This window comes from Brienomyrus brachyistius, chromosome 16 (assembly GCF_023856365.1).
Source record: "Brienomyrus brachyistius isolate T26 chromosome 16, BBRACH_0.4, whole genome shotgun sequence".
NCBI classification, from domain to species: domain Eukaryota; kingdom Metazoa; phylum Chordata; class Actinopteri; order Osteoglossiformes; family Mormyridae; genus Brienomyrus; species Brienomyrus brachyistius.
In genome coordinates, this window is record NC_064548.1 from 17,924,970 (window position 1) to 17,948,848 (window position 23,879).

At 43.0% G+C, this 23,879-nt stretch overlaps 1 protein-coding gene across 3 annotated transcripts in view; it reads left to right on the plus strand.

Moving 5' to 3' along the window:
- The window catches only part of LOC125710125 (cyclin-dependent kinase-like 5), a 53,386-nt gene that overhangs the window by 13,210 nt on the left and 16,297 nt on the right, over window positions 1-23,879 (plus strand). For all 3 annotated transcript variants that reach the window (XM_048979447.1, XM_048979445.1, XM_048979448.1), the window contains exons 4-9: window positions 17,256-17,301; window positions 17,720-17,856; window positions 19,126-19,246; window positions 19,704-19,763; window positions 20,439-20,529; window positions 21,348-21,537. In XM_048979447.1, the coding sequence (XP_048835404.1) occupies window positions 17,256-17,301; window positions 17,720-17,856; window positions 19,126-19,246; window positions 19,704-19,763; window positions 20,439-20,529; window positions 21,348-21,537 (645 nt within the window). The remainder of the gene's footprint in view (window positions 1-17,255; window positions 17,302-17,719; window positions 17,857-19,125; window positions 19,247-19,703; window positions 19,764-20,438; window positions 20,530-21,347; window positions 21,538-23,879) is intronic.

The following is a 23,879-nucleotide window of genomic DNA, read 5'->3' on the forward strand; positions in this document are numbered from 1 at the left end:
ACACACACACACACACACACACACACACACAGCAGAGACAGCATTCAAAACCCCAGTGTAAGGTGGTGCGAGGCAACAGTGCCACTGACCAAGCCACCATATTTTTACCGTATTTTTACCTCGTACAGAGGATGTAATTGGTAGGAACACCATCCGTGAGACCGAGCAAGGTCTGCATCTTTATTTTCTTCAGAAAGTTTGTCAGTGAAGTTCACAGCTATAATGGATGCCATTTAAATTTGACTCTCTTCAGGGTACTACACTTAGCATATAGCAGGAAAGAATAAAGAGACTAAACAATATATAATACAACACAACATTGTACAAACTGAACATACAAATAACCTTTATGTCTAAATTCTTGACTTTCCAGACTAATTTAATTTGCTGTAGTGTGTGCTGTGACTTAGGGTAAATATGTATGTACAGTCCTGGGCAAAGGTCTTAGACAGTCAAATGAAATTTTGATTAAAGCTGTGTAGTAATATTTGTTTAGATGAAACGCATATTAACTTAGAAATATAAACAAACAAACAGCAATAAAATGTAAATGTAAATCTTATATTCTCCAAAACATTGCTGATATCTTGTTGGGTGGCTAGAAGATTGCAGTTCTTGCACTTCTCCTCAGGGGCACCTCAGCCATTCTCTTACTTAGTTAAATTTAATTAATAAATGAATGTATATTTAATTAGACAACTTAATTAGAGAATTAACTTCTTGAGGTACTGATTCCCCGAACAAAGTGTAGAAGTGGGTGAGTTCAGCAAATACAGGGATGTATTGGATGGCAACTGCAGGTAAGGGGGAGAGTTCAGGATCGCTTTTGAAATGCCTGAGCTGAGACATTTCAAAAGATATGAAGTCATAGTTCTAAACCAACATAAACATAATTTATAAATGATTTCCTTTTGCTGTTTAGACTTTTGCACGGTACTGTATCTTCTGAGTGGTAGTGGTTATCATGTCCAAACATCACGTAGACGTTTAAACAGCTTCAGAATTAGCAAAATACCCATATTCTCTGTTCACAAGAAAGACGAATCTATCCACTGTTTATGACGTTGCGCTGTTCTACCATGTTCTGCAACAATGTGGAATGAATGTTGAATGCTCACTGTGTTGCGCTGAGACTTGTTGGTTCTTGTTCAGGTTTCTATGACAACACTGTTGCACCAATATGACAAGCTCAGTGTGTAGTTTACACATCGCCTTTTAAGGCCATTCGCTGATTAGCAGCAGAGAACCCATCCATCTATCTTCCAACTGCTTATAATGGTCAGGGTTCTTGGGGGGGGGGGGGGGGGGGGGTATGGAGGCAGTCTCAGGCAGTGTAGGGCACATTACCTTGAATGAGATGCCAGTGCATTGCAGGCTTTACACAGGCACATAGACACACAAACATACACACACACAGGATTATAGTTTTGTCTTTGTGGGGACTCTCCATTCATTTCTATGGGGAAAACTCAAATCCCAACATGAGCACCGTACCCATAAGTAACCAAACAGAATATGAGACTTTTGCCATTTTTAGATTTTTATTGCATTCACAAATCTTTGTGGGGACCTGAAAAATGGTTCCCACAACATCAAAATAACCGGTTTTTATTATATGTAATATAAATATAATCCACACACACACACACACACACACACACACACACTGTTACCAAATTAGGGACACCATGGCCAGTTATAGCCTAACTGCACATATCTGGACTAACAGAATCCATTCATCCTTCCATTCACCGATTCATATTTCAGGCCCATATCTTGGTCATGGACACCAAGTCAGCAAAGGGAAATAACTTATGTGTTCAGGCCATCGAAGACAGATGAACGTGTTCTAGCTGTTTGTCCAAGAACCTTCATGTGTTAGCGAATGCAGTGTCTTATGATATGTCTTTAGTTCTCAGTTGTCTACTGGGATATTCAGGTAACTTTGAGCTTCTGACATCCAAAATTTCACTTCAAATGCAGATGTCACTGGTCAAGATTTTATATCATACCTGCCTTGGTGAAGTCACCTTGATGTCATTGCTTGATAATTTCTTCGGGGGATTCCCGAAAGTCATGCATTTCGGTGGATGTTTGCGGGAAGTGATATCAGCAGTAATCTGATGAGAATCCAGCGGCCCTTCTTCACTTTAAGGCTACCTGATGTTTTCTTCAGCATGCAACTGTGGGGCACCATTGGGAGATACGCAGGTGACACAGGATACAATATGCACAACCAGTGACCTGAGGCGCCTTCCGGAAGATCACGCCAGCATGCTGGTCTCCTTTGTGCGAACAGTAATATCAGATTCTGACCTGATTTACTTTAGTGGCACAGAGTGGAATCTGTGTGTGTGTGTGTGTGTGTGTCACTAACAGTGTAAGTGTCCTTCTACATTCTGACCTTGAGAATGTGGCCATAAGGCACTTTTTTAAAACGACAAAAAGAGCCAAAACTTTATTACTGCTAACTTTTTGTATATTTTCCAATTTTAGTATTGTTGGCGTGCAGTAAGGAGTCATATATTACATTAAATTGATGTCATTCTGAAATTCCCAAAATAAATAAACACTGTGAGTTTTGTGTTTGTTTTAATGTATGATGTAGGGGTAGGATGATTTGATCAGCACTCCAAGTTGTTGTAGGTAAGACTTGCTTTGTGTCAAAGACTCACCTTGCGGGTCAAAGAGGGTTGTAACTGGAATCGAGGGTCACAGCTAAGGACCAAGGACATGAGAAAACCATTGAAACCGGAGAAGGTGTTTTGTTTCTCGTGCTCCGGGTGGGAATTATATTGATTTAATATTGATTGAAAAAAAAAAACAAATGTGTAACTGAATATCAGCCTTCTTCTTGTGTGTGTGAACTTTTATATTCAATAAGTTTTTGTTTTGGCTTGGTCTTAATCCGGAGATATGCGTTTAAGCCTAAATTGCTTAATTTGGTGCGTGTGTGTGTGTGTGTGTGTGCGTGTGTGTGTGTGTGTGTGTGAGAGAGAGAGAGAGAGAGAGAGAGAGAGAGAGAGAGGGCCTGGCATTCTGTCCTGGCTTGCACTCTATGTTTCCCAGGGTAGGACCTGGATCACGGTGGCTGCAGTTGGATGAGGGGTATCGAAAGTGTATAGATGGAGGGGTATATCCAACGTCAAAATCTGCCCCTCCTGTGTGGCAGTCGAGCTTCTTCTCTGCAGCTCGGTGAGGCTGGAGGCTGTGGAGCAAGCCATCTGTTCTTAGCTCACTATGAAGACACAGTGTCGAAAAACAAAACTGGGAGTAGCAGGCGCCGTGCCCTGGGCCTTGATCAGCTGAGCCTCCCAGCTCCTCAGTTACAGTATTAAATTTAGACTGGACCCGGGTCAAGGGGCAGGTACCCTTCGTTTACCCTTTACTCGTAGCCAACTACACTGGCCAGACTTTAGTCAGTAGTATGACAGTACTGTGCTTGCCATAGCACTTTTGAATCATTCATCCCCGATACTCCAGTTTTATCCATATTGTGTTTACACATTAATTGCCTGTTAAACTGGCCCTTGTTATTACTGAAGGTCTAGGAGTGTCTGAACCAAGGGGGCTGTAAACGGGGAGGGGGAAATTAGGATGCTTCTAAGGGCCCCCTGAGTGACAGGGGCCCTAAAAGATTGAAAACATAATTGGATTGGTTTGAGGTGGGGGCCCAGTATGATATGCTTCCTTGGGGCCCAAAATCTCTAACGGTACGACTGCTCTGAACTAGCAGATAATGTAATAACATTGACTCTGTATGATTATAATTAAGCGTGTTTGATGTTCGCTCTTGGTGACCATGTAAATAACATTCTTCACCAGTCTGGTTCTTTAGGGTTCCATTTTCATTACTGTAATAATTGTGTCCATCCATGTCTGGATGGGTTCTGGTCCTCTCTTCCCTACACCTTTTCCAAGCATTACGGTCTTCTGTACTCTGTGCCAGAGACGGTGGTATCAGTGGAGCACCCTGGAGATCTTGTCTCCGTTTCTGTTTATGCTCTACACAACTGACTTCAAGTACAACTCACAAAGTCTCTGATGATCCCTTCATTGTTAGGTGTGTTGACAATGGAGATGACTGGAAAGACAGGAGGCTTGTACAGGACTTGCAGTGAGAATGAAATGTAGCTTAACGTCAGCAAGTATTGGATCTGCGAAGGCGTTCAGTGTGTACAGCAGGCTACTGGTGATATTTCACCAATCCTTAGTAAGCATCATCATTTTTTTTTTTTTTTATGCTGCGGTCAACTGAGGATGCAAGGTAGCTAAACTAGTTGGGCAAGAGGGCTGGCGCTGTTCCAGGGCTGATCCTGGACTTGGTGGTACTTGCTGGAGAGTGAACAATGGCAGAGGTGTTGACTATCATGACGAATGCTGCTATCTCCTTCGTAATGGTGAAACTACAAGTACCTTTAGGCCTTGATTCATCCTACATTTTTGCCCCACTACTGAGACATCTTCCACCTTGCAATCACAGTACTGTATAATGCCTACTGTAATTGGGCAGTATGCTGAATCTGGAAAAGTTACATTGTACATCATCAGTCCTTCTCTTGCATCTGTCCATTATGAGGGTCATTTCATGTATTTCATCTCATTACACGTATCTTGCTGATGTCTTTGCAATAGAGATCTTCTGCATTTTCTTCCATCTTTGCTTGATCTTTGTTTTGTCAGCTATTATTGCATCCATCCATCCATAAATACTTGCATATCTACATAAATTCATGCATTTTTAACCACTTATCCTGGGCAGGGTTGCAGGACAGGCCTGGAGCTTAAAACCTGTACAAACGCTCCCTCGGTTACTGTGGTCCATGTTACAATATTTCAACATTATGACGAGTAAATATTTTTCAACTTCAGTACATTATTCAGTAAATTACATGAGATATGCAACATTTTTATTATAAAATAGGCTTTGAGTTAATGATTTTGCCAAACTGTAGGCTAATGTAAATGTGTTTAAGGTAGGCTAGGCTAGGCTATGATGTTTGTTATGTTAGGTGTACCGTATTAAGATGCATGTTTGCCTTATTGGACTGTAGCCTCTTCATAATCTGGGGTGAAGCTGTGCTTCTTTCATGCAATACTGTTAGCTTTAAGTCTGTGCTAACGACAGTGTGAAGCTTTTATTTTGTAAAGCAGTTTAATTAGATAGTCATTCTCCGTCTGAGGTTTTCCTTTTACAGTAGTTCACTTTCACAACGAGAGCAGCCACTGCACATCTTGAGTGGCTATCAGCTTTGAGCTAATTGAACATTTGGACTTTTCACTTTCCAGTAGACAACGGTGAACGTAGTGGAGAAATTGTGCCTGAATGTTTCCAGTGTGATAATTTTCCATTGCTATTTATATTGATGTTCATCACAAGCTAATTTTATTTTTGGACTATTAAAAGGGTGTAAAATGCTCCCCAGATGCTAGGAGATTAGCCTCCCAGATGCCTAGGAGAAGATGATGAAAGACAGAAGGGAAACTTTATTTAATTATTTGCCATCTGAGGAGGAAAATGATCAATTCATTGATCTGATCAGCCTAGTTAGGGATCTATGACGGGAGCATTAGTGTCCCTTTAACTCCTGATCCTACTTTTTATTTATTTGTGTGTGTTATTTATGGAGATATGAAGATATAAGTCTTCCTCGGGTTGCATGATGGTTAATCATCTGGACCTAAAGGTTTGTTGGCTCTGATCCCCGACAGTACCCTTCTGTAGTACCCAAAAAACAGGCATTTAAGTTGAACTGCTCCAGTATAAACATTTAGCCGTATAATCAGGTAGGAACTTTTAAGTTGTTTTCAGTCAAAGATAGCCAACAGCGTTATAAAAGCATATACCTGTCAGATATTTCATTATCATTGAACATAAAAGGTGTGTTTGTTTGGCTGAGGAGACAGCGCATTGCTCTGAAATAGCTTAAAAGCTTTATGAACCCACTGTCTCAATTGTGACATTATTTTAATATTCATTCTTTTCTCTAGTACAGAGGGACGTTTGCCAGTATGTCACTGTAGATCTTTATCTACCCAACAATGTGTACCATTTCCATATTGGAGGTCAGTTTCTCTACTGAAGATCAATTAATAGGCCGGGAATAAAAGCTGTTCAGCTTTAAAGCATATGATCCTGGATAATATGGCTTTTTTTCTCTCCAGTGGTTTCCATTTGTGGGATGTGCATTCAGAGTTGTGATCTAAGACTTAAGTTCTTAGATAAATGGCATAATCTTCAATTACTGTCCCGTACAGTGCTACCTGTGTGACACCATATAAAAATTGATTACCATGCTTGAAATATTTCCTATGCAACAATGGTTTGCAAGTGTTCTTCAAGTATGGAGAGCAAACTGAATTTGAGACATCCCTTCCCAACTGAAAATAATATTCTGTAGTCAACGATTCTTTGGTTTATCAGAAATCATATTAAATCATAGGGGATGATCTCTGTAGTCTACATAACTCCAAAAACAAAAGTGTGGAAGTAATTGAGGACATTGATCTTCTTCTGTGGGTCCCTATTAATCTAATAATTATTATTAATAATTGGTATTTTTAGTTATTAATATTTCTATATTCCAGCAAAGACAGGAATTTACCAGTCATGATTTTTGCTAACATGCCATGAAATCATAAATGAGAGGATATCTGACCTATGATGAGTGTATGGCTGAAGCAGCCAAAATTGTTGGAAATGAGAATCTAGAGTGACGAGTGAGTGAGATTTCTTATCTCTGTGGGTGTGGCTTGTACTGTCACTTTCCCATCTTTGTGTGAACCATTATTTCAGGGCGAGCTGCTGTCATGAGAGAAATGCACAGTTAATGTATAAAAATGTACAGGAATGTAGTTACTTAAACATGTTCTTGCTGGTAAATGGCCGTCAACATGTATTTTGATCAAGGAAAAGAGTTTATTTCCTACTTGATAAGAGAGAAAGATTTCAGAGAACTGGCCTTCTTGCCCAGCTGATATTATTTCCATGTCAACCTCTTTGAGAGTGCAGAGCTTAAATTTGGTTTATTTTAGCAGGTTATCAAATCCATTTGTGCAGAAGTTTCTTTGTTTTGTTAACAATAGAACGTCTCTATAATGGAGACAGACGCTGCATTCTGGCCAAGTGAGCAGAAGGCACTGGGGCCGTGCTCACACCCGACAGCACTCGGCAGTCTTATGCAGAAGTGCAGCTCCAGCTTGATGGAGCATCTGAGGCTGCTCCTTCCAAAGGGGGGATACCCAGTGTCCATGCAGAGTGGCACCGGAGAATATGGAGAAATGCTTCATTGTGCAAACTCTTCTGTGGATGTTGCTGTATCACAAGAGCATATTATTTTTTTCTCTCATCATTGGCCCTATTCAGTACAGACCCCTACAATTTTGCCTTTCTACTTATACTAGTGGCCAAGATTGTGGAAACACCTAGCTTTTTTGGTATTGTGCTTTAAAGATTACTATGCAAATAATGGCGGTAATGTTTAATGCCGGGGCGACATGGTGGTGCAGTGGTTAGCACTGTTGCCTCACACCACTGGGTCCCGGGTTCGAGTCTCCGCCTGGGTCACATGTGTGTGGAGTTTGCATGTTCTCCCCATGTCGTTGTGGGGTTTCCTCCAGGTACTCCAGTTTCCCCCCACAGTCAAAAAAGCCTGTAGGAATGCGTGTATGAGTGACTGGTGTGTGAGTGTGCCCTGCGATGGGCTGGCCCCCCATCCTGGGTTGTTCCCTGCCTCGTGCCCATTGCTTCCAGGATAGGCTCCAGACCCCCCGCATCCCAGTAGGATAAGGGGTTTGGAAAATGGATGGATTTTTAATGCCACAGATATCTTACATTGGACAATTATATAAGTAACTGGAGCAACAGTTGAATAAAGTTCTGCAGTCTCCAAAAATTGGAAGTGCTTCCACAATTTTGGCCACCAGTGTGCCATCCCCTTATGGAAGGATAGGCTGTCTTGCTTATTGTACTAATTTGCTACAAGTTTTGCAGCTGACGATGACGTTCTTTTTCCATCCCACTTTAGTGCTGTCACAGTGAGGGTTGGACATGATTCAGTAGCAGGCTCTTCTAGAGCTCTCTTGCTTTACCACACAAAGGAAACTTTTGGCTTAACAGACCAGCCTGTCTAAAGTCTGAGCTACAAAATTCCTAAGGAAAAGGCATGTGAGTTGTTACAGAAAACATAATTCCTGTTTCAAGAAAGTGACACTTTCCAAGTTACTCTCCAGTCCATTTTTCTTACACGTTAACCATTATAGCATCACGGAATGCTTAGAGAATTACCCAGGAAGGACGCAAGGCAGTAAACATACTGGATGGGATATTAATCCATCACAGGACAAATTTACACACGATGGACAATTATAGAGTATCGCTATAGAATCAATGATTTACCTAATGGGGACCCATAGTATCCTGAGGAAAATCACACCCCTATGAAGATAAAACCTGGAATCGTTCTTACAACCCTGGAAGTGAGAGGCTACTCTGCTGTCACACTTCCCATTTCAAGTGCATTTTAATATCTTCAAAGTGAGTCATATAAACCAGTGTTTCTCAACCCAGTCTTCAGGGACGCCCAGACAGTCCACATGTTTGTTCCCTCCCAACTCCCAGCACAATTGTTCTAGGTATTCGATGTTATTGATTGTCTGATTAGGGTGTACTGGTAGCTGGGAAGGAACAACAGAGTGGACTGTCTGGGGGTCCCCAGAAGACTGGGTGGAGAATGCACACTGAGAAAAACAATTGGTCCATGTAATCACCCAATCAGTCGTTATATCTCTGCTGCTTCCGGCTGTGCTCATTCAGCCTCTTCAGAATGATTTGTGTTGTTTGTTTACCTACATTTAATGAAAAGTGTCTCCAGGTGAAAGGGATTAATTGATTTGTATTTCCATGCTGATATTTTTATTTCATTATATATATATATATATATACACACACACACACACACACACACACACACACACACACACACACACACACACACAGGTAAATGCCACCCATTCATTTTCTGTAACCGTCTGTCCTATTCAGTGTTGCGGGGGTCCGGAGCCTATCCCAGGGGCTATGGGCGCAAGGCAAGGAACAACCCAGTATGAGGCACACAGCTAAATCTTTTATTGAAAACAATTCAGGTTAAATACTTGTCTTTAACCACCTTGTCTTTTAGCTTGTGGCAAAACAGGACTTTAAAATGATTATTCCACAGTTGTAGTTGCTGGTCCACATTACCTTGGCACGATGGCATAAATAGCGATTTTGAAATGTTGTGTGCGCATATGTCTGTGTATGCATTTGTGCATCCAATACAGAATATTTTTCTTTATGTGATCATATCTCATCATCACCATTATCATGAGCTGCAAGATGAAGCACGCAAAGGTGGGTGTTTGGCGAACAAAAAAGGGGTTTATTGAACTGAACAAGAACAGGGAAACAAGTGAGACTGCGAAGGGTCAAAACAAGAAGGCGAGTGTGGGGAAGGACACAGGCAGACAGGAGGAGCAACATCAATGACAGGACTGGGGCCAGCGAGACAAACAGGTACTTAAATACAAAGACTAACAAGGGGTAACAAGCGACAGGTGTGACTCATCAGGGCCACGTCAGGGAGGAGACATGAGGGTCAAGCGGACATGACAGGTAAGAGAGAACCATCACATATCATCATCGTATATCATTTACTAGATATCTTCTGTTTATTAAACCATTGTGTTTATGTAAGGGGTACGAAAGGCCAATAGCAATTTTTGTTTATTTCAGGTATATGGTCTAAGGTTTAAGGTCTATACTGTAGCTCCTTGTAATTTTAGATTTTAGTTTATTGGCCTGGGTATTTCAAGGACAGCCAGTGCACATTAGGGGGAGGTCATATATCTTCTGTGTAGGTGGAAACTCAGCCATCCGATTAAGGCATCGAAACAGGTTTTGGGCGCATAACTCATGTGACAACCAACATTGTGAAGTGTACCTGCACTGTGACAAGAGTCAAGTAAGTCCAGGTGTAATGATTTAATACTCAAACAATGATTAATAACAACCACCGCCATGTTGCATATTTATCAAATATCTGAATTGTATCTCAGTCTGGTCTGTTTTAGGCTGCGGTTTATAGCAAAGCCTTAAAGTTTGTTTGTTGTGTGCATAGGATCATGATAATCTATAGCTAAAACTTCAGAGACAAAAAAATGGTGCCCTTTCTTGAAGCTGGCAGTTATTTTTATACCCAAAGAACTGCAATTAGGACAGGAGAAAATCAGAGCTAAGCATACAGTTGTGCTAAATAGGTCACCTTGGCTAGAAAACTTGACTGCAGAGACCTATTTGCAGGGAGAGAAGCAGGGAGACATGCTCCGTGCATTGGCGGGAAATCAGCGCTGAGAATGCTGGGAGTGTTCAGCTGGGGGGATTCACAAGCCTCCCCCGGCTCTCCACTGTTATTTTGGGCCGTGGTTCAAGCACCGGTTCGGAAAAGAACACTGCTACGGTCTGACCTCTCTTTTTTAACTGAAGGTAAAATTGAGGACGTTTCTGGACAGGTGTACATATTCACGAGAAAATGTTTAGCTTTTTATGCAGTTGCTTTCTATTTCAGGCAATGGCTGAACAGCTGGCAATGGCAATAGTCATTGGTTTTAATATTTCCTGTTTTGGACACATGCTGTCCCTTTTTACTTCAGAAAAAAACCCCCTCAAAATCCCAGTCACACTGTTTTATTAATGACTGGGTCTATGAGGACCCATTGCATCAATTTGATCAGTCAACCACTCAACAGCCAAATGCATTATGACTGAGTCACTCAGTGGCCAATAATAATGCTGAATATTTTTTTCAAATAAGGTTGGTTGACGCCTCTTATTGGCAGAAACCCCTGGGCCACAGCTTGGGAAGCTGAAGACGATATACAAGTATTTGCACATGAATTTCCACAGATACTCTTAATACTACCTGCAGTCATGGATATACACCAAAGCTAATATTTGTGAGATTTCTAAAGAACTGCATGTATCTTAACCGGGAGTTAGCCACTGGGAAGGATTTGTCTTTCCTTCAGTGCTTGTTCTTGTGTCAGTCAAACAGTGATATCACCTTATTACAGGATAGCCTAAGTATCTGTTGAGTCTGCTTTCTGACTGCTGTGAGGCGTATGAATTGCTATGCAGTTTCCCAATAGGCGAATTGTTCTTTATTCTTAAAACCGAACAGTCACAACCCATTTCTCTGTTCTTTTTTATTTTTCCATACCATTAAACTTTCAGAAGAATACATTTTTGTGCGGGCATGTCCCTCATTTTCACATTCATAATTCATGTTTGCCTGCGGTAAACTGTCTGTTAATCTGGCGAAAATAAAACTGTAAGTTTCTGAGCATAGAATAACTTAGCAGTGGCCTCCACAGTTATTCATACCCTTGATAAATTGTGACAAAACAGCTTTTTAACAATAGAAGTGCAGGTGCATTTTGAGCTGTTTTTGTAGAAGTCATTAAAGATCCGTGAAGTGGTGCTGAAAGACTGGGTGTTTTGTTTCAGCAGCACTACACACAGCTCCAGCATGATGCGTGTGTTTTGTTTTTCTAAAGCCACGTTCCGCATCCTTATCTAAAAATGATGTTTCCTCCTTCTAGTGTTTATGATGGTCTCTGTGACTTTTGCAGGAAAGCAGAAATAGGGTGTCCTGCACCCAGAATCCCAAACTCTGTCATCAGCCTCTATCCTTCAGACAAACATGTGCACTCTTCTGAGAAGCTGCCTTCCTCAAGACTTGCTTTTGCGGGATCATTCAGTTTAGCGCCCTGTGATGACTTCAGGTCACTCAGAGGCTTTTCCTTCAGATGAAGACCCTATGAATACCCACGTGAGAGGAAAATATGTATTAGTGATTGTGCCTTATACAAATGACCTGTTCATAGATGTCAGTTTAGCAACGGTCTCCTGTTATGTCTACAGTCATAATATTTAAATCAATGACAGGTGAAGTGAATAACATTGATTATCTCATTACATTAGCACCTGTCAAGGGTGCCATTATATATTACACAAGTGTACAGTCACTTCTTGAAGTTGATGGATTGGAAGCAGGAAAAATGGGCAAGCATAAGGATTTGAGCAACTTTTGCTGGGGCCAAATTGCGATGGCTAGACAAATGGGTCAGACCATCTCCAAAATGGTAGGTTTTGTGGGGTTTTCCCAGTATTCAGTGGTCAGTACCTGCCAAAAGTGGTCCAAGGAAGGCCAACCGGTGAGCCGGCTATGGGGTCATGGGCATCCAAAGCTCACTGGTGCACATGGGGAGCCAAGGTTAGCCCGTTTAGTCTGATTCCACAGGAGGCCTACTGTAGCACACATTTCTGAGAAGGTTAATGCTGGCTATGATAGAAAGGAGTCAGAACACACAGTGCATTGCAGCTTGTTGCATATGGGGCTGCGTAGCTGATGCTGATGCTGACCCCTAACAATGACCATATGAGCATCAGAACTGGACCATGGAACAATTGAAGAAGGTGGCCTGGGCTGATGAGTCATGTTCTCTGTTACATCATGTGGACGCATCAGTGCATGTGTGTCATTTACCTGGGGAAGAAAGGTCAGCTGGTGGAGGCAATGTGACGCTCTGGCTAATGTTCTGCTGGGAAACCTTGGGTCCTGGCCTGCGTGTGGATGTTACTTTGACACGTACCTCCTACTTAGACATTGTTGCAGAACAAGTACACCTCTTTATGGCAACAGTATTCCCCAATGGCAGTGACCTCATTCAGCAGGATAATGGTTCTGCCACCCTGCAAAAATTGTTCAGGAATGGTTTGGGGAACATGAAATCGAGAACAAGGTATTGAGTTGGCCTCCAAACAAACAGGTCCAACCCATGGAGGTCCCATCTCACAAATTACAGGACTTAAAGGAACGTTTTGGTGCCAGATACCACAGGACGCCTTCAGAGGTCTTGTGGAGTCGATGCCTCAGTGGGTTGGAGCTGTTTTGTAGTCTGAGTGGGACATACATAGTATTAGGCAGGTACTTTTAATATTATGGCTGAAAGACGGTTCTCTGAGTAAAACTAGCTACTTAATAAAAATCTTGTGATTGTGTTGCTATGGCGTTAAACTGAACCTGTTGACTGTATAATATGAATTCAGTAAGCTGACTTTGTTCAGTAAGAATGGATAGTGAGCAGTCCAGTGGAGTCTCCTTTTGTTTGTGGGGGTTTCTGGGGGTGTGCAGACATGTAGTTAGGATCTTATTTCATACATGCCCATTTATGGACTTGCCTCCTGTCCAGGGTGTCCCTGCCTCATTTTCTGTGCTTTCTGGGATGGGCTACATGCTGGACCATGACTTTGCAATGGCTAAGTGGGCATCAAAAATGGGAAAGTACACATCGAGGATTGTGTGATGGTGATGTGTCATCGCACTGTAAAGCTTCATGTCCTCCACCTAACAAACCTGCAGAAAGGGAAAGTTTATTGAGTGCATGAGTGAGATGTGTGTGTGTGTTAGGAGAAACACAGCGAATTTTCCTGCCTCCACCAAAGGCTTGTCACATTTTCTTCGCGTTCAGTTGATTCTCAGTCTATAAGTGAGACATTTTTATTAGTCATTTTTACAGTTGAGGTGCTGCATGGTGGCTCAGTGCTTGGTGCTGTAGCCTCACACCTCCAGACTTTGAGGATCCCGTTCCTCTTCGGTCTGTGATGTTTCTACGTCCCCTCTGTGTGTTTGTGTGAGCTTTCTTAGGGTGATCCAGCTTCCCCATACATTCAGGTGAATTTGTGTCCCTGAATTGTGCTATGTGTGATTTTTGATTTTATTTTTTTTTTGCATGTGTGTGTGCTCTGCGGTGTGTTGGCATTCCATCTTAGGTGTCCCTGCTTTGTGCCTGGGGATTCCTGGGATAGAGTCCAGCCCTATTTTCACCCTGTGCTGGATTGTGTAGCTATGGAAAATGCATGGATGGATGGATCTTTGCTTTTGATGTTCTTAATATTTAGATTGGTCGGGTTTTGTTAAATAGATTTTTTCCTATTAAATGGGTAATTATTATGTCCATCCGCCCACGTATTCTCACACCATATATCCTGGTCATTGTTGTGGAGGGGTCCGGAACCTATCCAAACTGGCACGGAGCACATGGCTAGGGCGTAGCCTGAATAATAATAATCGATACTTTATTGATGTGGAGAAATTCTTTTTACGCCTCCCTCAGCTTGCTCTCTGTTGGTGAGAGCAAGGTGATTGTGAAGGACAGCCACTCGTAGCAACGTCCAGGGAGCTGGGAGTTAAGGGCCTTTCTCAAAGAGCCACAGATGGGCCAAGGCCAGCCTCGAACCAGCAACCTCCCGATCAGAGGCGCAAGCTTAGCCCAGTGAGCCACACACTGCCAGTATATGTTAGTATATGTCTGTGATGAATAAACCCTCACAAGGCTCATAAGTGTGCACATTCACTCATTCACTTAGATATACAAGTATTTAAGCCAGATTCACAAAGCCAGATTCAAACTCTCAGTCTTGGTGGTGTGAAGCACCAATGCTATCTACTGAACCACTGTTATTCAGACGATGATGATGATGATGATGATTATTGATTGATTTAGAGATACCAATATAGATTTGAAGATCATAAGATAATTTCTTTAAGACGTTCTCTAAGGATGTCTTGCATCTCCTGGCGTCACGAATGTGATGGAAAATGAGCGTCTCTCCAGCGCTTTCCCGCAAGTCCTTAGGCTATGCGTCGTGTTCCAGCTGGCTTCCTTGATTTGTGCTCTTTACATAACCCTCGGCTGAGCCCTCCCTGTTCACTGTTGTGGTGTGACTCACTTCACAGCACTCCAGAAAGCGCTTCCCCTCCAATACAGATATGTTGTTATAGTGATGGTTCTGCTAAGCTTCTCACAAAAAGAGTGCTGACTGTCTCCACCAACCTGGTTTTAGCCCTTCAAATGGAGGTTATTCAATTCAGTTTTTTCAACTAAATTTATTTTTATATAGTACCCTTCTCTACGCAGTTGGCCTAAGCCACTAAGATTGGAGAAGGGGATCGTTTTTTTCCCTCTACATTCTCTCTCCCTCTCCCTCACATATGTTTGACTGCCCGACTGGCTGATTGACCGACATTTTAGTTGTGCACTCAGGTTTCTCAGATCTCACTCCCGTTGTCAAACTATACCGATAGGATTGAGAGATATTTTCAAAATGTCAGATTTGAATGATGATGTTTAGAAAGAAAGTGCATCTGTGTGGAATCTAATGTTCTTCTCATCTTTTTTCATATTCCGGATGTATTTGAAGGTCAACATGAGCAAATCCTCAGAGTGCAATATCTTTGTTTTCCAGAAAGAGCAGAATTGTGTTATTTTTACTGTACACCACTTGGCGTTATTCTCTTGTACATGGTCCTCCCTGTGTTTTTTCGATATTTCGCAATTTTTGCGATTTTGCTGATTCATGCATGTCAGGGAAGATTGTTGCGGAGATCGTTGATTATGGAACAGAATCTCGGTCTATGAAATGTATGCATGACAGAAGCCATAGCTTTGAGCGTCTTTTGTTGGACACAGCCGAGTCTTTCTGCAGCCCTTAGTCCTCCAGGTAAGGAAATGTGTGATGGATGCGTTGCAGTGGAGGCCAGCAGTTGGACCTTCCAAGATAAATGAGGCTATGAATCCAGTCCCTGATGGGAATTCCAGGCGGGCCTAGAATAAAGTGGTCCAGGAGGTGGCTGATTAACAATGGATCACGTTCACATATGTACCTTCAAAGTTATACTAGAGAAACTGGATAATATAATTTAGCTTCACCATTATTACTGTGTGCTGCTGAATGGTATGGCAAGGTGTGCGGTAAAGGGAAAAAAACTCTGTTATCCAATACAATGATTGCATTTTGAAGCAAAATGATATGAGTGTGCTTTCAGGATAGGCTCCAGTCCCCCGAGACCCAGTAGGATAAGCGGTTTGGAAAATGGATGGATGGATGGATGATATGAGTGTGAAAACAGGCAGGGACCATGGTGAAATGCGTCTACTTAGCCAGTCTGAAGCAAGATATTTGAGGATGAAATATTAGTGGTTTGAAGTAACATAACAAGCTAACAGAGTTGAAGCAATGTTTCGCAACCCGGTCCTCAGGGATCCTCAGGCGGTCCACGTTTTCGCTCCCTCCCACCTCTCAGCACACCTGTACCAAGTATTTCGTGTTCTTGATTGATTTCTTTAGGTGTTCTGGGAGCTGGGAGAGTGCTAAAATGTGGACTGTCTGAGGGTCCTCAAGGACTGGGTTGAGAAACATTGAATTAAAGAAAAGAATCTTCCACAGACTCCAAGACATTTAATGCACAGATAACCTGTTATAGATAAGACAGATAACCACTCTCTGACTGAGAGTGATGTTTTTGAATGGTCCACATGGGTCAAAATACCACAATAAAAGTACAAATTGGTTTCCTCTGGTTTGTAACTGACATTTAATACTAGGCTATGTGGTGTTGTGAAAGGTTTACAGTTGATGCTTTAGGATTACAGAATGCTTTGCAGCTTAGCTACATTAGGTCAGGAAATAGCACAACTGCCTGCTCAGCTGACTGCGACCTGTAACCAACCTTTACAGCCTTCATGAGCAGCACGTAATGTTCTGTGGTTTCCCTGGTTGCGCGTCTGGACTGACATTCTCCGCTGTGGAGAAGTACAGAAGCAGACGCAGCCCGCGAGCCACCTGGACGGCATCCTTATTACGGAATTAGCATATTAATGAGCGATATGGCCGTACGTCGTGTGCACATCCTTTGTGGGACGGGGGACGCGGTGAGCTGTGCGATGTAAATGCGCCAAGCAAAATCAGGGCATGGTGGTGGGGGGGGGGGGGGGGTGCACTGGGCTGCTCATCTTGGCCTCTGCAAGGAATAGAGATGATGGTGAGGATGTGCACCAGCTCTCATTATAGCTGCTGGCTATGGTTTTACACCCCCCAACTCCAGTTGGTTCGTTCCTAGTCGCCTCACTTTTGCACATTATTGGGTGCCTGTTTTGTAGGACTGTACAGTTTTCGGATTTTTATTCTTATTGAAAAACTAAGTAGAACTTATCATTTGTTAACACTTCAAACATATTTTCTCTTTTAATGTCCCTTTTAATTTACCATTTGCAATTTTAATTTGTAGTTCCCCTTTCAAACTAGGCATGGATCTCGCTGCAATGTTTTTTTTATTTTCTATTCTGCTAATTGCTAAATTGCTTGCATGTTGCAGGACACTAATGAGATTGTGGCCATTAAGAAGTTCAAAGACAGCGAAGGTAAGACTCCCGTCCCTAACGGTCCTGGCTGCATATTTCACTGCAATCACCAGGAAAAGATATTCTGTTATTTTCTGTTATTTTCCAGGTATACAATAATACAAATACAAAGCACACAAAGCTAAATGATATATGTGTGATATGCGTCTTTTATACATTCTAAAACTTAAAAAGACTTAAAATGCCAAGTATATTCATTTATTAGTCATATGGTGTGTTTTAAAGACGTGCATTAAATCAATCATTTTCTGCACCTTAGCAGAGAGTCCTGTAATGTAAAACATGATGACAGTGATGGGGAGACAATCGATAGACTTGGATTGCAGGAGCATTTGTTGGCTTGGTGCTGAGATCAGGGCTTCTAATGGCTGCCGTCAGCCCTGTGTCCTCACTTGGCCCACACCTCTCCCCCTCTCAGAGAATGAGGAGGTCAAGGAGACCACACTACGGGAGCTTAAGATGCTGCGCACCCTCAAGCAGGAGAACATTGTGGAGCTCAAGGACGCGTTCCGCAGGAGGGGCAAGCTCTACCTGGTCTTTGAGTATGTGGAGAAGGTATGCAGCAAGCAGGCTGCGCTACGCTAGCGGCTAACATCTATCTCATTACCACCTCGCTTCAGGTTGTCTGCTTATCAGTATAAATGTGAGTGGATCGGCCCCTTCCACTAGTGAAGAACTGAAAAAATAACCTGTCCTGAATTTTACTGTATTATATTATTACGCTTGTATAATAAACCATGCAGGATAAACCAACAATTAGCAATGCTGGTTCCATGAAGTTCAGAGGCTCTGCTGGTTTTCACTGCACCTCAAAGCTAAATTGCTTTAGTGATGCTATTATTAGCGCCAAATCTAATTTCATCTAGTGCTCCAGGTGTAAAACCTACAAACACAGTGAGATGAAGACAAAAGTTTCCTGACACTGAAGTACACAAAGCACATTATTCTGCTCTCTCTAGTCTTAATATACCCCTGTATGTAACAGTGAAGTCATTACAGGTCACTTAGACACCATGTCAACTGGAAAATAAACAAAACTGGAGACATGTAGCCCAAAGGGTGAACCTGGCATGTTAAACATGAATCGGTGAATTGGACTTCCCTCTAGGCGTATCAGCACATGATGAATTTTAAAGTGTGTTGAGTGCAATTGTGTAGCATTCAGTTTTACATGGAAAGGGTTACCAGCCACTATGAGAATACAGGCAGTCTATGAGAATACAGGCAGTCTATGAGAATACAGGCAGTCTATGAGAATACAAGTTACAAACGAGATGCATTCGCTAAGTCTGTCTTTTAAGGTAAATTTGTAGGTGAGTTGGAACAGGTATATGCAGTTATTATTTAGCGCCAGTTAGTCAAATGTTTGTCTTGTTATAAATATACCATGTATTTTAACTTTCTATGGACATAAAAAACTGAAGAAACACTTACAAATACAAATACAAGTAACTACATATGGTGCTGTAATGTAACCTCGAACCGACGAATCACTGAAGCTGCACATTTTTTTCTCGTAGTGGTGCATTTGTTATTGTGAGCCATTGTACTCAATCTGAATTTTTATTGATGGTGTTCTGTCCGTATGTACGAGCAAGTCGGACGTTCTTAACCTGGCTCCCTGCATGTTATGCAAATTTATCATTAAGCCGGGCTAAAGCTACAGCTAATTCCACACATTAGCAGAATGTGCCACCTGAACTGAACCGAAGGGACCTGTGCTGCCCATTTCATACACCGTTAGGCCGCTTTACGGTTTGAGCCTGTGCCAGACCTGCGACTAATGTGTCGCAGCCGTTACTGTGTGGCTCTTGACTTCGGCAGAACATGCTGGAGCTGCTGGAGGAACTGCCCAATGGTGTGTCACCGGACAAAGTGAGGACCTACATCTATCAACTGATCAAAGCTATTCACTGGTGCCACAAGAACGACATTGTCCACAGGGGTAAGGGAGTCCTGCCAGCGACCTGGACCAGCTTCAGCTGTCCTTGTACCCAAGTATTTTTATGAACCTTAGTTCGTAGCCTTATACCTGTTGGATTTGGGGTTTGAATCCCACCTCTGCTAGGTTCCATTCCCCTCCCAGTGTTGAAATGCTCCTGCAGTCCAAAATCATGCAGTTAGGCTAATTTGTGTCTCTAAATTTCCCATTGAGTGTTTATGTGCCCTGTAATCAACCGGTATCCCCTCTCAGCTGTGCCCCATGATGTCTAGGATAGGCTCCAGACCCCCTCCCGTGACCCAGACCCAAATAAAGATTTAGAAGATGGATGTACTCTCTACACTGCCATGATTACAACTAGCGAAGCAGTCTTGCAGATTGCTGTCGATAGGTGTAATGTTTTAACGTTTAAGCCTAATGTTGTAACGTTAAAAAATGCCTGTCTGTCATTCCACTGCAGATATTAAGCCTGAAAATCTCCTCATCAGCTCCACCGACATTCTTAAGCTGTGCGATTTCGGTAGGTGAAATTGCCACCCTCTCTATAAATAGAGTCACATGACACAATGGTGGTGGGAGACCCCACCCCTCAACGTTGACATCACTGTCTCCCAATGACTGAGTTTGCTCTGGCTATCAGACTAGCGAAGTGTGAGGTTTTGTATCTAAGTGTAGCTCTGGGAATGGGTAGATTCCCAGGGCGCTTTGGGGCTGTCTTTGCTGTATTTACTCTCTTGTCCATCTTTCTGTTTCACCTTGGTCAGAATTATTTATTTGACATGCCTTTTGGTCACTAAATTACCAGTAAAAAACATCGTAATTACTGCCAATGTCGTAATTACTGCCAATGGCCATAAGTAATGCAGAGGGTTTTTTTTCCCTACTTGGATGTTTTTGGTTCTTCTCCTCTGTTGTCATCTGGCTTTTTTCTCCTTTTTGCATTTTTCTATGTAATTAATGCAGTAATGTATTATAACCCACCTATGTAAAGTGGCTTGGGGAGTCTCTGATATATATATATATATATATAAATAATAATTTAATCGAATTATCAGTGGAAGCGAATGGCTTCACAATAGCTGACGGCCGCAGTGCTTGTCAGTCATGAGCACTGGTACAGCAGACACTTACCTCACAGTTTGTCGCTTCTTACTTTCTACCTGCTGTGTGCCCCCCCCCCCCCCCCCCCCCCCAGGCTTTGCACGCAATCTATCAGAGGGAGACAATGCCAACTACTCAGAGTATGTGGCCACCAGGTGGTACCGCTCCCCAGAGCTGCTGCTGGGGTGAGTACCGTGACAGGGTTCTCTGCACACTGACCCAGCGGAGGTCTTAAAAGGAGCAACCATCCCTGCCATATCAAATGACCTATTTATCTGTGTTTTAGGTTACTAGCAGAGGCGGACATTTCAGGTCCAGAAAGTCAAAATCCAGACCAGGATTTTGTTTCAACCAACCAATTGAGCATAAAGAGTCACAGTCACAGAGTGCTCTACTGGTTGGTTGAAACAAAATCCTGGTCTGGATTTTGACTTTATGGACCTGAAATGTCCGCCTCTATCTACCAAGCTTCAGTTCTGTGACTAGTATTTTTTTTTTTGCAGAAATGCTCTGGAAGTAATGTTGTTGATTGCATCAAGTTTGACCAGGATGTCCTAAGCTACCTGACACAGTCACGGTGTCCAGCTTGGCTTAGAGATTACGAGCACTGTCAGATCGGGAGGGACCGCAGTGTTTCAGAATTTCTCTTGATATTTAAATTCCTCCCACACAGTCATATCTCATGTTCTAGCTGATGTTGAGTGTCTCGGCTCAGATCTTTCATTCCTCACTTGGAGCCTTAGGAACCTTTCTCGCTTTCCCTCGCTTTGGAATCCATCAGATGTCTCTTTGTACTTTACCTCACATGCTTGCCTCTTCATGTACTGCTAAAATTTTGCGGGGTGCCAATAATTAATATCCTGGTTCGCCCACAACAGGTTCAAATAGCATAAATCGACTGCATGCATGTAGGTTTAGGAAGTTTCAGCTAGTTGAAGCACTGCAGCCTGCACTTTAGCACTCGCTAATAGCTAATGCTAACAGGCGCCCCTGTCTATTTTAGGGCTCCATACGGAAAGGCTGTGGACATGTGGTCTGTGGGCTGCATCCTTGGGGAGCTGAGTGACGGGCAGCCCCTGTTCCCAGGGGAGAGCGAGATCGACCAGCTGTACACCATCCAGAGGGTGCTAGGGCCTCTGCCACCTGAGCAGATGAAGCTGTTTTACAACAACCCCCGCTTCCATGGCCTGCGGGTGGGCGGCCTCTCTCTCTCTCTCTCTCTCTTTCTCTCTCTCTCTCTTTCTCTCTCTGTCTCTCTCTCTTTTTCTGTCTCTCTCTCTTTTTCTGTCTCTCTCTCTCCCTCTCTCTCTCTTTCTCTCTCTGTCTCTCTCTCTCCTTCTCTCTCTCTCTCTCTTTCTCTCTCTGTCTCTCTCTCTTTTTCTCTCTCTCTCCCTCCCTCTCTCTCTCTCTCTCTCACACCCCCCCCCCCCCCCACTCCAAAATTCTCTCCATCGCCTCTGTCTCTGTCGCCACCTGGCTGAGTTTCCCGTACCGGAACAAACGGGATGGTGGTGACTCACGGCCTGAGCGCCTGCCCCCCCCCAGCTCCGGAAGCGGCTGGCAGACGGCGCGGCCCTGGGGCTCGTCATCGGCTGTGTTGCGAGCGCGGCACACAGCTGCCGTGCTGGTTCCGCAAGCATGACACATTACACACACCTGCAGGGAAGGCCGGGAGCGTGTCAAGGGACGAGCAGCAGCTCCTCATAGAGGATACTCATGTTGGGGTTGAGGGGGGGGGGCCCAGTGAAAAATACGGAAATATTTAGACGTTAGGTTTGGATTGGATGGATTGAATGATGATGATCATTAGCTTAGAATGTTTATTTTTTTCCAGTAGCCTCTACAGTTTTACACATTTTTGTGGGTTTTAAAAATGAATTTGTTATTTTTTTCATGCCATTTTCTGCGAGGTTTTCAGCATGTAGCTGTAAGTGTCACTGTGAAGTGGGGGCAGTGTTTCATTTCACAAGCCGGAGTCCAGCCCTAACTAACAGATGTAATATTCTTCCCCCTACTTGATTCTTATACACATGTGAAGAATCACCTGGCCAGTTCTGTACCCACTTTCCGGAGCGCGGCACTCCGGACGAACTTTTCCCCTGGTCGCGGGCAGGGAATGAGGTGTCTGCACTTCCCGGGGAGGAGAGTTGGTCTCTCCATGCGGTCGGCCGGATAGAGCTGACATTGGGAAGCAACAGAAACCAGGGCGGAGGGCGAAGTCGGAGGGGGGACGGGTGTAACCCTTTTTTATATCATATCAAGGCCACTGAGCTGGAAGTAGGGCACAAATAGCCAAAAAGAGGAGCACCAGCCTGGATTTTATAAAATACCCTTTTCTACCATTTACATATGGGGCCACTTATACCGAAAACCCTGTTCTGAAAGACTGAGATTATTCACAACATTCACATTTTCCTGAGATTATGTTTTAAGGAATAGAGGAGTTGGAGGCTCCTTTGGCAAAAAGATTTGTGACTTGATTGTGTGATGAAGATGGAAATATTCTTGTTGTGTGGTAACTTAGCAGGGGGTGAAGAGAGTGCTGCAGGACCAGAGATAATAAGAACATGTGTCTGCCCACTGCGATGATGTGTGACCCACACACAGGGGACGGGGGGCCAGGAAGGCTCAGTGCTAGCAGGCAGGCCTCGTTTCAGAGCTCTCCGATTCAGCGACGCCCGTGTCGCTAAGAGGGTCACGGCGGCTGGTGATTTTTCATGGTCCCCAGAAGACGCCTTACGGTGACAGTGATGGAGAGGAGCATGGCGGTCAAAGCCTGTCCGTCACAGAAAAGTGGGACACCTCCATCAGCAAGCACGCGGACACGTCGAGCAAAATTAATGCGGGTGAAAGAGGCTAAATGGCTAATTTCACAAAAAAAACACTGAATTTCAAAAAGGGACATTTTTGCAAAAAAAAAAAAAAAAAATATATATATATATATATATATATATTTTTTCTTTCTTTTTTATAACACCCTTACACTGAGAAATTTCATTATTTAACAGGGTTTTTTAATCGCAGAAGTGCTAGCACTATGCTGGTGGGTTGGATAAAATATAATGAATATTCATTGTTTTTACCACAGCAGCCGTTGTGTTTGACGATTGACAATGGGATAAGTGCCAAGAATTCTTAGAGTAGCTAGTATCTCACTGAAGCATACCAAAGCTTACAGTAAATTAGTTTAATAGCAAAGGCAAATTTAATAAAATAAGACAACAATGTACGATCATTAATGTGCCTAACTGCTACACATGTCATCTAACCAAACGGTCTTGCTCACTCGTTACGTTTACAGGGTGCTTTTATCCAAAATGCCTTATAGAAGCTTTATAGTTTATGTGTTTCGCTGTGATTCAAAACCACAACCACTGCATTGTTAGCACCAGTCGATACTTGTTGAGCTCCATGTTATGTTGAGGTACTGCTGACTGAATCTGCTTTTGGTGAATAATGGTTTGAGCTTATGGTTTTGTCTTGTTTGACATGCGTACCTTTCCATTGCATAAGAAGAGTACGCCTGGCTGGGTAT